The sequence below is a fragment of the Medicago sativa genome, chromosome 1 (assembly GCF_051527215.1).
Source record: "Medicago sativa cultivar Bolivia chromosome 1, Bolivia_mono, whole genome shotgun sequence".
Taxonomy (NCBI): domain Eukaryota; kingdom Viridiplantae; phylum Streptophyta; class Magnoliopsida; order Fabales; family Fabaceae; genus Medicago; species Medicago sativa.
Window position 1 is genome coordinate 39,991,399 of NC_140749.1, and position 14,576 is coordinate 40,005,974.

The following is a 14,576-nucleotide window of genomic DNA, read 5'->3' on the forward strand; positions in this document are numbered from 1 at the left end:
ATCATAACACTCTCCAATTTTAAAGTTAAACAAACTTGACTCTATCTTTCCACGTTACCCAAAAAATCAACAATGTTATACTCACTCAATAGTTTGGTTAATTAAATTATAATACAAGAATGTACATTGAATTAAATATTAAACAATGGAGGAAACATTAATTTATGTGTCTCCGTATGCAAAAAAAAACTAAAAGTTCACATACAATTACTCAATCTTGTTTATCTGAAGTGCAACTACATCGATTTATGCGGAATTTATTCTGACAAACAACGTTCATTGGCACAAAACATGTAAAAATTAAAAAACAACAAACAAACGAACATGAAATTTTATTAGATATTGATGGTTGGCAAACACACGCCAAGTTGCCTGAAAGTTTATACTCAATTCCAACACAACATTGTTCTTTTTTCCAATCCACCTATTTCCTCAAAATAACTCAAGAAACAAACCATCGCAGTAAAATTCAACACTACAAAAGACTGTCCCCCACACATAGATTCCTATCCGAAACAAACTTTATCCAACCATCATGGATGTATTTCTTCCCGCCTTCATCCTCCAGTGTAACAATAGTAGATTTGTACGACCTCATTTGATCAGGATCCGCTAAAATAATTGAAGTCTGACCTCTTTTTGCAAACTCAATCGAGACTTCCTCAGGTAAAACCTGCAAACAAACAAACAAACAGATATAACCACATAACTAAATCTCAGAGTTGTTTAAAATATTCAACCACGTTAGAATTCACTAACCAAAGTTGTTCGATAAGGAATACAAGGGTTGACAATCTCAATTTTCCAGGATATCTTAGAACATACTTCATTAATTTTGACAACCTTCAAGTCCTCTGCAACCAAACCTAAGAGTTCAATATGTGTATCAAATATAGAACTACCATCGTCTTCAACAATATTCTGCCCAGCACCACAATCATCAAGGTCCAAATGTCTACAAAATTGAAAATGAAATCAGCCAACATAACCTATGATATTTTACATTTAAAAATTATACAAAATAAAATGAGCTTACATTTCTGGAGAATTGGCCATGAATAATATCCCAAGTTCCAACGACTATCAATCTCAATCTCAATCTCAGTACAACACAAACAAAGGATACTACTTATATAGAAATTTCCCTCCACCAACCTGAGAATGATAAGACCAGACGTATAAAAATATTATATAGTTCTATGTGATGATAACAAATATAATATAAAAAAAACCCTTGTAAAAAAACGAACCCGATTCCCAACAACGAAAAGACACCGCGCAAAATAAAATATAAAATAATAAAATAATATAAACATTGCCAATATACATAGTATTATATTCATTATTCATTTTATTTGAAGGGATGAATATTTTCATTAAATTAAATATCACAGAAATACAATTGATCATGGCAATGTTTTGTATAATTTAATCAATCTTAGAAAGACACATTTCTTGATTCTCATGAACCATATGCATAATTAAATGAATAAACCTAAAAGTTGAATCCTGCTTATGAATAAAGACCATTCAATAATGGTCGCTGAGAGGACAAAGACGAAGTCAAAAAGACTAAATTTTAAAACACACTGTACATAAGAATCACATCTTTGTATAAGATCTTGTAAAAACTTTACTGAATTCTTATGAGAAGAAACAATCATTAGATTTTCCTAATAATTTAATTTGACCAGTAAAACAACAATGTAGTATATGTTTTTCAATATTATTATGTGTCAATAAATTAGTTTAAAATCAAATATTAATTATGAATCCATTTATTATAAAGAAATAAATTAATTTAATTTTGACGACAACGATCATCTTTATTTTAAAACTTACCAATTTTTATTTATTTCTTTTGTAACAGTTAACCGAACAATAATACTCTATATCTCACATCCTTCTCTATTCTCTTATCGTTTCATATTTCTTATTTTCTCACGACCATTGCGGTCAACAATCAAGCACATTAATCTCACCTTACAATTAACCAAACACGCCAAATTTAACCTCTCAAATAAATAAATGGTTATCTGCGATAAATAACTGGCAGAGTATTGTTAGATATCATTGGATCAAAAATTGGCCGAGTAGTTCTTGATTTATGGTTGGAGCTTCGAATTTCAGTGAAACCTAAGAAATTCATCAATTGATATCATTTAGATACATTTGCTCTAGAAGATATATCCTTTGTTTATATATTATAAAAAAAGTTAATAAAAAAATACACCCAATCAAGCAAAGATGAAGTTATTTTCTCAAAATATTCATTTATTTAACTAATTGAAATCATGAAAATTGAATTATAAATTCTTTAAAATATAATCTTTAAGATATACCAAAGATAACAAATGGTTCCAACTTAACTTGTACATAATCTATTACGATATAGTCCTTTCGTTAGTTCTACCAATTCATATACTTTAATATACCATAAAAACGAAAACCTATACCACATAAATAAAAGCTGATTGAAATCCAAAACAAGAAACATAATTATATACAATAATATATTTTCACAGAGAAACCACATCTGCCTTTACGTGAAATCAAAAACAAGCAAGCAATAGCTAACAACGCCAAACTTGAAGATCCCAACATCAAAGTTCATAAACATAGCTAGAGTGAACACAAAATGTAAAATCCAACTGATTTGGAAACCTGGATCACAAAATCAAACAAAGAATAAATTACCTCATTACATAAACCATTGAGTCGCAAGATTAACAAATAATCCAAACTTGATATATATTTTAGCATCAGTAGACTTTACCTATTGGATGAAGTTAAACTTAGCGAAGAAATAATTCCAAGATTTTTTCATCATCAATCACCTTGATAACATTAAAGTACCCTCTACGAGCAAATGCAACATAGTCCACGTTGCTTACCATAAAAACAAATTTCTTTCCTTTGATGTCGAGTAAGCCAGAAGGTAATTGAATATTATCTGCATTCTATACAGAAATTGTCAAAAACTAATAAACAGGTTTGCTAAATTTCAAAAAGATCATACACACTGACCAAGATACAAAGTACAAAAATTAACAAAAAACACCTCTTCAACTAATCATCCAACAATTGGGAATTAACAATCAACATTCAGATAAAAATACAATCATTAGAAGATAACAAACCTGATCACCAACAATCAAGTCAGTAGAGTCCATCTTAAGCAAAGCACGAACCTCAGGATCATCCAATAAAAATACAGCATCAGCGGTACCATCAGACACACGAACCAACACCCTTAACCTAATATGCATAAGACATTGTATAACTACAGATATAAAAATTTAAAACAAAAAATTTAGAAACATTACTTTGGTTTAATTGGGATTATGCTCCGGAGACAAGACCGACAATATTTATACGGAGAAAATCGGTTCAAAACTTTATGAAACCGTTGAAGCTCATAGAAACAACCCTCATCCCCAACAAAACCAGTAACATTTGCAACGATAACAAGATTCTTAGATTCCATGGAAGTCCTTAGCTCATGGATTGTTCTCTTCTTATCCAAAGATAAAAAATCCTCCTCATTCGTCATATGCGATAATGAATGCAAGATCTTTGATCCAAATCCAACACGACTAATTCTACATGCATTAAAAGAAAACCGTTGAGAAAGATAATCAAAAACTAAATTAAAAATAAAAATCTAAAACAACTTCCTCACCTATCTTTAAAGAGCTTAACCTCAGGAATATCAGGATCAATTAAAATTCTTGTAATATTTGGGCCACTCTGAGCGGTGGGATTCCCTGCTGGTTTTTGTTCATCTTTAAAATCATGTACAAATAACATATCAAAGTAAATTACAAAAACAAAAGAACAATAACAAAGAACCTCTAAACATTTTAATCTTCACGAACTGCAAAACAACAACAACAGGAGTGGAATTCAACTGGGTATATCCCCTCAATGGTTCTAAACAGCAGTCATGCAACACACATCCAACCTTGCTCCTTGTTGGATTCAATGGGGATCAACCAATCAATATAATTAAGAAAACAAGTGGGAAAAACAACTCCAAACAGAAGAAACAGAAACAAACTTTTCATCGAAGAGGTCCACAATCGAAACAGTGGTGAGTTGTCTATCCAAAAGACAATCCTGCCCAGGTGATATGCAAGTGACATAGCCAACGATATCTACAAAAGATAACAAGAATAAAGAGAAAACTCCAAAGTATCTAACCAAAGTTAAAAATAAAAAACATCACTAACCGGTCAAAAAGTCATAGTCAATGCGATGAGTATAGAACTCTTTAAATGTAGTGAGAGTCAAACCAAACATAGGAATAACATCTGAAGCAGACTCATATATAGTTGTATCAGAATCAAAGACGATTCTATAGGAATGAAGAGCTGTACGATAGGATCCATGACTTCTAACAACAGAAAATGAAAATATCTCGTACACACCATTTTCAACCAACTTTCTGATAAATTTATCAACATTTGGCTCCAAGATAGACGCATGAATCCTATCCCCCTAATCGATATAAGGGCAAGAGGAGAATACGCAGTTTAGCATAAAACTCTAGCCATTGAGAAAAAATGTCATAAATAAGGACACGTTTAACAAACAACAAAATTCATTTACCTCTTTGTCAACCAAAATGATCTCCATCGAATCAATATCTTCCTTATTTTTTGAATGAAGGAACACACCACATGTATATAACCCTGCATTTGATACAAGATTGCTTAATCCCAGGTTCAATATCACGAACTGAGAGAAAACGGGTATCCATCGTAAACAGGAATCAGAATTTTACTACATTGGTATATAAATAATACATAGAAAAGCTTTGGAATTTAATTCTTTCAAAAAACAAAAAAAAAGAGTCTTGGAAATTAAAATATCCTACCGCACACATGACATAGAGATAATGATAACACTAGTTTAGATATCTCAAGTTTCAATGAAAAAGAAGCAAGACCTATGAGTGATAGAAATATGAGTCACAGAAATATGATATGACCAGAAAAGGATATATTAAAAAAATCAAACCACCCTATATATAATAAAAGTGAAGAAGACGAAAAAATTGCAATACAATAGGATCATACAATATTAATTAAAATTAAACCAATAAATAACTATCAACATAAAAATACAAATCCAAAGTACACATCACAAAAAATATAAAAAATAGAACAATGGTAAAATAAATCTAACGAACCAGTTAAAAACAAACTAACGGAACAATAATAAATTGGTTGGACCCAAATTATACACAAATGAATGCATATATAATAACATTATACAATTTTCAACATCGTCACTGTTTCTCAAAAAAAAAAAAAAAGTCACTGTTCTAGTCAAAAAACAGTTCAAATTAATTTATTGACTTAAAAATGAAGCGACAGACAAATTAATTTATTGCCTTAAAAATGAAGCGACAGAACATAAGAAAAAATCCAGAATTAGAATAAAAGAAAATCAGGCAAAAACACTACTGTGTCAGAAAATCATCAACCATAGGAGAGAAACAAGGCATCTGCAGGTTATACTGAAGACGCGTTGGTCCCGAAACACAATCCAAATCCATCAATCCGCAGTCAATACATCCACAATTATGACAAAAGGAAAGAAAGTAAAAGGAAAGGAAATAGAAGGATTGAAAGTGAATAGAAAGAGAAAGGAATGTGAGATGATTGTTTGGTTGTCTAGTATAAGTGGAAGTGAAAAAAAAGTGAAAAGAAAGAAAGATATATATAATTAGTAAATGACACAACTGCCCTTTTATAGAAATAAGATATTCAATATGTGTATATAGTATTTTAAAATTGAAAACAGAATAATATTATTAAATCATTTATTTATCATTCAAGTATTTATTAATAAACTTTTGTACGTAATTGATTTATTTTTCATGAAGAGTTGTTACTTACAATGTTACAAGTTACACCAATAATGTACTAATATTTATAAAATTTGATAAACAAAAAATATAATACGCATTACGTCAGAACAAACAAGAAAGAATAGCAAATTAAAAAATAAAAGCACACAAGATACAACATATTATACACAGCAGACCAAATAGGTAAAATTATGCTAGAAAAATAAACAACAATGTGCACAATCCAATGCAAGGGTGTAAAGGTATTTTGTTGAAATGAAGACTCTTCTTTCTACTTCTTCCCAATTTTGGTGTGGATGTCAACAACAAATGAATAGTAGTACCATGGATAAATGCAATAAAAGTAGGGGTGTTTTGGACTTTTCAAATAAAATGTGGTTACTTCTCACCCTTTCTCTCCATATTGGCGTGGAAAGATTTCAATGGTGGGTCCCATTAGATTCTTTCTTTCCTTAGCCTTTTTAGTGTGTTCCAAACTAAAGAAAATGCTTCTTTCCCACAACTTTCTCTCCTCCCCACAATCTTTCCTTGGAAACAAACAGACCCTTAATGGAGTAATTTTTTACTATAAAGAAAGGATGTTTTTGGAAAAATGAGCTACATCTGTCAGAAATAATGGACTCCGTACCCTTGAATCTTACTCCCTCCGGTCTCAAATATAAGAAAAGATTCCTTTTTTAGGTTCATTGAGTAGTTAATGTATCTGCTCTACATTGTAAAACAAATACATTAATTATTCAATGAACCTAAAAAATGAATCTTTTCTTATATTTGAGACCGGAGGGAGTATATGGAATGGACAAATCTTTCTTTCTGAACATATCTGAATCCAAAATGTACTTGGCGTATAGTCTTGTCTTATCTTTTAACTCAGATTCATGTTCGCATTACTCTTTGATTGAATAGTACACTTATATCCCTGGGAAAATAAGTATTATTATTATATTACTGCAAACACATCACTAAAAATATGTTACTATGCCCCTACAAGAAGTGCTAAAAGTCACTGTCACATGAATAACCAAAGGGGGAGAAGATAAACTAAAAATTGCAGCTGACAGTAGGCAAAAAACAAAAGGCCTAACTAGAAAACAAATACAACACAGAATCAAGCATCCCCCAACAACGCCTTAATGTCTTCAAAAATTCATCAAAACTCATGATCAAGTTCTTAAAGATTCTAGCATTCCTTTCATTCCAAATTCACCAAATTACAGAATGCCATATTAAGTAAAAACCTTCAAAGACGAGCCTCAAGTTTTAAAACGAGTGAGTAACTTTGTCTTATTTTTAATAATTCAAATTTCATTTGATTAAGATCACTCTGCAGTCGAGTAAATCAAGCAAATGTTTAATCTCACAGACGAGTAAACCAAGTAAATGTTTATAAATGTTTTAATTCTGCAGTGAATTTTTTTTGCATTTATCTTCAACTTTTTTCATTTAAAAAATTCAAATCTAATATGTCTGAATAGTATTAAACAAACATAATATTCTTTTTTGAAGAAATAAACAAATGTAATATTAAATATGCAGAATGTATCCAAATAAACATAAGAACTAACACAAAAACTGAATAATATTACCAAATTAAATTTAAGTACTTGAACATTAACAAATTAGAAATTCATCATCCGATAATAAAACAAGTTATTCATTCACGAAAAAAATTAAATCCGGAATGCAATTTAACCATAAGTCACTGTATTATCATTTCCCTTTGTTTCCATAGTCTCAATCATCCTCTCGGACGTAATCCTAATCAACCTTCTTATCCTGTAAAACAATTTAAACAATTTAGAACATACGCAAAACTCTAAAAAAAAGTGCAATCTAGCTAAAATCAATAAAATGTTTTTTTGTTGCAAAACAATAAAAAAGTTTAACACTCAACGATTAATAATAAAAAACGATAACTTTTTTTAAAATCATTGGTTAAAAGTTTTAATTTGTTACCTTGGAGTTAAAAAGATCAATAACATTTTGGTCACCACACACCTTCCTAACTTTATAAGAACCATCCAATGTAGGATTACAAAGAAGATTCTTTTTCCACCAAAAACAACAAATCCATTCCAGACAATAGCTGAATCACGAGAGGATAGATCTTCGGATTTTTTCCCTATATATTTGACACAATTTTGGCATACAAGTGTTAAATTTTATATTTCAAAATTTAGAGATAATAAGAAAAGAACGTTAATACAACATCAACAAACCTTTGAAGATTTAGCAACTTCAACACAGCTCTTACCAACCAAAGATTGAACATCGTCATCAAAAAGCACGAAAACAGACCAATCAGTGTCATCGTAAACATCGAATCTTACCCTAAACCTTCAAGCAAAATAACGGAAAGACAACTTGATAATAAGATTAAGTTCAAATACTAACCGTTGAATAAAAAAATTACAGATGCAGGACCAGAACAAAGATGATTATATTCCTTTGCTTAAGATGAAAGATATAATCGGCCGAATGAGAACTATCTATAAAACCTAAATTAACTTCCCTATGCTTTTTTGCAGACAACCCTGGATAACACCAGTTTTCTCCTTCAACAGGACCAGACAAAGTTGCAGACACCACAAAAATTCCATCTTCAGCCATGCTATTAAGCTCAAATAATGTTTTCCTGGGATACAACGATATGAAATCAACCTCTCCAAAGCCTTTCCTCTTTGGACCAACTAATTTAACTGGAAGGCTGGTGTCAACACTGGTGAGACTTGATTGAAAACAACAGGGAAAATTGACTTATTCAGAATTAAACCCAAACATTACAATGAAAACAAATATATACCATACAATAAAACGAAAACCCACCCTTTCTTAAATTCCTCGGACTCCTGAATAGAAGGATTCACATAAATTCTAGTAATGTTCTTAACATTTTCAATAGTAGGATATCCTGTTTCAAAATTAGATAATAAAAAATACCAAAAATAAAAGATACATCATGAATATTCCAAAATACAGCAACAATGAAAGGATCACATCAATATATTTAATTTTAAACTATAAATTAACAAAAGAAAACAGAACGAAAAAGAAACAAATCACACCTAATAACATCCTGATTTTCGCATATTCAATAACAATGATGGGTTTCTCATTCTTCAGATTCATGATCATCTGACTTTGAAAGTTTTCAATGGAATCACCGGACAACACACATTTGAATCTACCCCTATAAGAACACAACATATTGGATGAAAATTTTCATAGGATGATATACAAAGGGGAAATACGAAGAAAAATTACATATAACTCATCAACCTAAAATCGGAGAGCTCCAGAAAAATCAATCGAACAATATGTCCCTCTCTGTTATATTCTTTGGGTGTAGACGCACCAGTCAACAGTCCAATCACATCTAAAAAACTCATTAACCACAAGATTGTTTCAGAAATATAATATTTAATTGATTCAATCCTATATAAGATAGAGAGATTAACAAGATAATTTACCAACTAAGTAGTCAGAATCACGTTGATGTTTACAAACATAGGTTGAATCCAAAAAGGATATAGTTCTAGACGGATTTAAAATGATGCCAAAATAAAGAACTTCGGTCGTCTCCTTGAAGATTAGCCTGTGCCTATGAACAGTTACCCTATAAGATCCAAAGTTTTGCGCAACAGAGAAATCAGACATCAGGTAAACTCCATGCTTAGTTAACCTTGTTTCAAAAATCTGCATCAATTCTTCAGGGACTGTTGCTTGAATCCTACAACCCTGGTTCGAGAAAATTTACAGTTTTATAAATAACATTTATAATGAAAAATAAAAGAACAAAAACACAACAAGAAAACAACCAAAGTTAAAGCAACCAACATTTCGATCAACGAAACCCACTTCAATAGATGTTGCAATTTCAATAGATCCCCGATGGGAAGTGACCCTCCACATGTGAATGATTCCAGCTTTAATTTTAATTTCTTCTTTATCAGCTGAGACATCAGCTAAATTATGAAGGTATGAACCCATTTGTTTACAGAAGAGAGTATACCGATTTTTAATTATATTGGAGAAGTATGCATGAAACAAATGAAAGTGAGTATGCTAAATACAACCGCGAGATATATGAACAGTGAGTATGCTAGTGGCGGTGGGATGCAACATGGTACTAGAAATTAGAATCATAAGCTGTGGCGGTTGTTTTTTTGAGCATTTTTTATCAGCTTTTAAAATTAATATTAATAATAATTGAAACAAGTCCATAAATAAGGCGCTATGAAAGTGTAAGTGAAGCGTCGTGTGTCTTGCACGACAAAAAGCTTCGTGCGAAATAGCAATCCTCGATAAGAAAAATGCTAAATGGCACGATAGCATTTTTGTGCTAAACACACGAATGCGGTATCTTATACCTGTTGACCCTATCAAACATGCTTTCATCTTTATATCTCTATCTACTTTTCAATTTGCAATCGGTTTTGAGACCTGCTATTAATATCTTTAGATTGTTTGATGATCATATCTACCTACTTTCTTTTCCTTTAACACAACAGTGTTATGCTTCCTTACCACTACCTACCTCTCTCATCCTCTCATCTTTTTTGTATTTCATTGATCTTTCTATCTCTCGTGCTTAGCTAGATGAAACAATTTTTCTATATGATCATTTCTGGTATTTCAATTATTTTTATAAGCAGTGGCGGTGGAATGCAACATGGTACTAGAAATTAGAATCATAAGCTGTGGCGGTTGTTTTTTTGAGCATTTTTTATTAGCTTTTAAAATTAATATTAATAATAATTGCAACAAGTCCATAAATAAGGTGCTATGAAAGTGTAAGTGAAGCGTCGTGTGTCTTGCACGACAAAAAGCTTCGTGCGAAATAGCAATCCTCGATAAGAAAAATGCTAAATGGCACGATAGCATTTTTGTGCTAAACACACGAATGCGGTATCTTATACCTGTTGACCCTATCAAACATGCTTTCATCTTTATATCTCTATCTACTTTTCAATTTGCAATCGGTTTTGAGACCTGCTATTAATATCTTTAGATTGTTTGATGATCATATCTACCTACTTTCTTTTCCTTTAACACAACAGTGTTATGCTTCCTTACCACTACCTACCTCTCTCATCCTCTCATCTTTTTTGTATTTCATTGATCTTTCTATCTCTCGTGCTTAGCTAGATGAAACAATTTTTCTATATGATCATTTCTGGTATTTCAATTATTTTTATAAGCAGTGGCGGTGGGATGCAACATGGTACTAGAAATTAGAATCATAAGCTGTGGCGGTTGTTTTTTTGAGCATTTTTTATTAGCTTTTAAAATTAATATTAATAATAATTGAAACAAGTCCATAAATAAGGCGCTATGAAAGTGTAAGTGAAGCGTCGTGTGTCTTGCACGACAAAAAGCTCCGTGCGAAATAGCAATCCTCGATAAGAAAAATGCTAAATGGCACGATAGCATTTTTGTGCTAAACACACGAATGCGGTATCTTATACCTGTTGACCCTATCAAACATGCTTTCATCTTTATATCTCTATCTACTTTTCAATTTGCAATCGGTTTTGAGACCTGCTATTAATATCTTTAGATTGTTTGATGATCATATCTACCTACTTTCTTTTCCTTTAACACAACAGTGTTGTGCTTCCTTACCACTACCTACCTCTCTCATCCTCTCATCTTTTTTGTATTTCATTGATCTTTCTATCTCTCGTGCTTAGCTAGATGAAACAATTTTTCTATATGATCATTTCTGGTATTTCAATTATTTTTATAAGCAGTGGCGGTGGGATGCAACATGGTACTAGAAATTAGAATCATAAGCTGTGGCGGTTGTTTTTTTGAGCATTTTTTATTAGCTTTTAAAATTAATATTAATAATAATTGAAACAAGTCCATAAATAAGGCGCTATGAAAGTGTAAGTGAAGCATCGTGTGTCTTGCACGACAAAAAGCTCCGTGCGAAATAGCAATCCTGGATAAGAAAAATGCTAAATGGCACGATAGCATTTTTGTGCTAAACACACGAGTGCGGTATCTTATACCTGTTGACCCTATCAAACATGCTTTCATCTTTATATCTCTATCTACTTTTCAATTTGCAATCGGTTTTGAGACCTGCTATTAATATCTTTAGATTGTTTGATGATCATATCTACCTACTTTCTTTTCCTTTAACACAACAGTGTTATGCTTCCTTACCACTACCTACCTCTCTCATCCTCTCATCTTTTTTGTATTTCATTGATCTTTCTATCTCTCGTGCTTAGCTAGATGAAACAATTTTTCTATATGATCATTTCTGGTATTTCAATTATTTTTATAAGCAGTGGCGGTGGGATGCAACATGGTACTAGAAATTAGAATCATAAGCTGTGGCGGTTGTTTTTTTGAGCATTTTTTATTAGCTTTTAAAATTAATATTAATAATAATTGAAACAAGTCCATAAATAAGGCGCTATGAAAGTGTAAGTGAAGCGTCGTGTGTCTTGCACGACAAAAAGCTTCGTGCGAAATAGCAATCCTCTTCTGATAATATAAAAGAAAAACAAATGAGATACGATGAATGGGTAAAAAACTGATTTATTTACTTAAGCGCTATATTTAATTTCTCTATAAATTAGGAAACATCTTTTATAAAATTAATCTTTTTTCAATTATTTAATCAACATTTATATAATATAATAATAATTTTTTCAACTATTTTTCTAAAGTGTATGTTAGAAAGTTGTACAGAAAGGAATATATGCAATCATCCAAAACCAAAAATATACCATTTTTTAGAGTGACCATTTGTGCAACATCAACTCTATAGTGGGTACACTTTCCTTCAAATCTACACACGTTTTCAGTTTCTCAGGATCCTATTCATCAGAGGTAGGGAGATATAACACGTGATTTGACATGATTAAGAGTAGTCATACTCGGCTAACACTCGACTGCAGTACTGTAGACTTTATAGAAACTTGATACTCTGAACGGATATTGTACATATTTAGTTCCAGTAAAGGCAAAAATGGAAACAAAACATAGCATCCAAAGTTTTCCAATCCATATTAGGGCAAAATCTTCTTAATCAATTTTTTAATCAATTATGTGGCAAAATAATGATCCATATACGTTACACCAATAAAATACATGTCCTCATTACCACTAATACAGCAGCCCATGATGGAACATAAATAATTTTTCCTTTGAGATTAATGTAATATAAGTTATAATATATATCTCAAAAAAAAAATCATGATATACTATTCAACAATGGTGCTAAATAATATAGAAATATTTTTTTTCAATGAGGGATAAAATAAAAAAATAAATATAAATCATTCATCGATGTAACCATAACATAATTTCATAATTGTTTCACAGCTTAAATTCATTCAGCACATCTAACAAAAAGTAAATCGAAGATTAGATCAATACAACAATAAGATCTCGTCGGTCAAGATCTTCATAAAACATCAGAATTGATACACATAAAGTGAACGCCCTACTGAAATGAACAGTCCAATGAAGATTTTTCCTATGGTGGCATTTAGGGTGGGAAGGGGAAAGATTTTTCCACCATGGGAAAGTAATTTTTAGCCATTGGATCAAATGAAGAACATACTCTTATCATACTCCCTCAACACTATATTATTTTTTACACTATCATCCACCCTCTCTCATTACCACCAAAACACATTGTCTTCTTCAACCTTGCTATCTTCCTCACAGACAATAGTTAAATTTATTTATTATCCAAATCTAATGAAATTTCAATTCAGCCACACTAAACCAAAATAGAAAGCACCTAACTTTCCTAACAAATGACAGTTACAAATCTGGACAGTAAAGTTTCACGATCTCCTCTGCAATATCATTTTAACAAGATCTGACAAATATGAAGTTCAGCTAGTGAGCTTCGACTTAACTGGTTAACAATGAATTATTGCAATCTCCTTTTAAACTAGTTAGAAATTTTCAACCAGAACTCAATACTCAATAGGAACTCATAAAAATTGAAATTTCTTTCTCACTTCCAGTCATTCTTTTCCTTTCGATTCACTCATTCATTATTTTAAATAAAATCGTTACAATCAAATCACCATTGAATTTGAAGAAAAAAAATTGTTCATTGTTTTGTTCGATTGCAATGGTTTCATTTTGTGAACAGAATTAATTAAATTTCTGAAAATCCATTGATTCCTTCAATTGATTTCTTTCTATGTTGGTTAATGTTCTTTAAAGTAGCTTAATCCAGCAACGGGGAACAAATCTAAACCTGCCGCATTCAAGTTGAACAAATCTTCGGATTTTCGTAGGATCTTGAACGGAAGTGAACTGAGATTCGTCGTGAATTCAGGTTTGGGCCATTACTCAGATATGCCACAAATGGTGAATCGAAGATATTTTTGTTTTTTAAAATGGTGATTCAAGCTATTGCAATTGGCACCATGGTGGTAGCAGATGGATTTTAACTTTTTGAGAGGTTGGTGGTGGTGGCCGGTGGGGGAAGGGAGGACACAGAAGAGAAAGAAAGATGGGGAAAGATAGTGTAAAATAAATATAGTGATGAGAGAGTATGGTAATATCATGGTCTTCATTTAATCGAGAGGTCAAAAATCACTTTCCCATAGTAGGAAAATCTTTCCCACAGCTCCAAGAGATAGTGATCTTCATTTTACACACGAATGCGGTAAAAAATGAAAAAAAATCACTTTCCCATGGTAGGAAAATCTTC

At 31.5% G+C, this 14,576-nt stretch overlaps 3 protein-coding genes across 3 annotated transcripts; all 3 read right to left on the reverse strand.

Annotated features, from left to right (window-relative positions):
- Positions 1-300: 300 nt before the first annotated feature.
- On the reverse strand, positions 301-1,174 carry LOC146954897 (uncharacterized). Its single transcript, XM_085719016.1, has 3 exons — positions 1,037-1,174; positions 760-955; positions 301-673 (listed from the first exon to the last, which is right to left on the reverse strand). Exons 1-3 carry the CDS (start codon positions 1,054-1,056, stop codon positions 476-478), a joined length of 414 nt encoding a protein of 137 aa, XP_085575142.1. The 5' UTR covers positions 1,057-1,174; the 3' UTR covers positions 301-475.
- A 1,121-nt stretch (positions 1,175-2,295) lies between these two features.
- Positions 2,296-4,239, reverse strand: LOC146954898 (uncharacterized). The gene is made up of 4 exons (XM_085719007.1): positions 3,683-4,239; positions 3,327-3,602; positions 3,141-3,258; positions 2,296-2,960 (listed from the first exon to the last, which is right to left on the reverse strand). The coding sequence occupies exons 1-4, from the start codon at positions 3,808-3,810 to the stop codon at positions 2,796-2,798; spliced, it is 687 nt and encodes a 228-aa protein (XP_085575133.1). The 5' UTR covers positions 3,811-4,239; the 3' UTR covers positions 2,296-2,795.
- A 3,229-nt stretch (positions 4,240-7,468) lies between these two features.
- Positions 7,469-9,912, reverse strand: LOC146954899 (uncharacterized). The gene is made up of 9 exons (XM_085704306.1): positions 9,716-9,912; positions 9,349-9,616; positions 9,158-9,254; positions 8,944-9,068; positions 8,705-8,789; positions 8,273-8,606; positions 8,098-8,127; positions 7,835-8,000; positions 7,469-7,654 (listed from the first exon to the last, which is right to left on the reverse strand). Exons 1-6 carry the CDS (start codon positions 9,866-9,868, stop codon positions 8,288-8,290), a joined length of 1,047 nt encoding a protein of 348 aa, XP_085560432.1. The 5' UTR covers positions 9,869-9,912; the 3' UTR covers positions 7,469-7,654; positions 7,835-8,000; positions 8,098-8,127; positions 8,273-8,287.
- Positions 9,913-14,576: the final 4,664 nt, after the last annotated feature.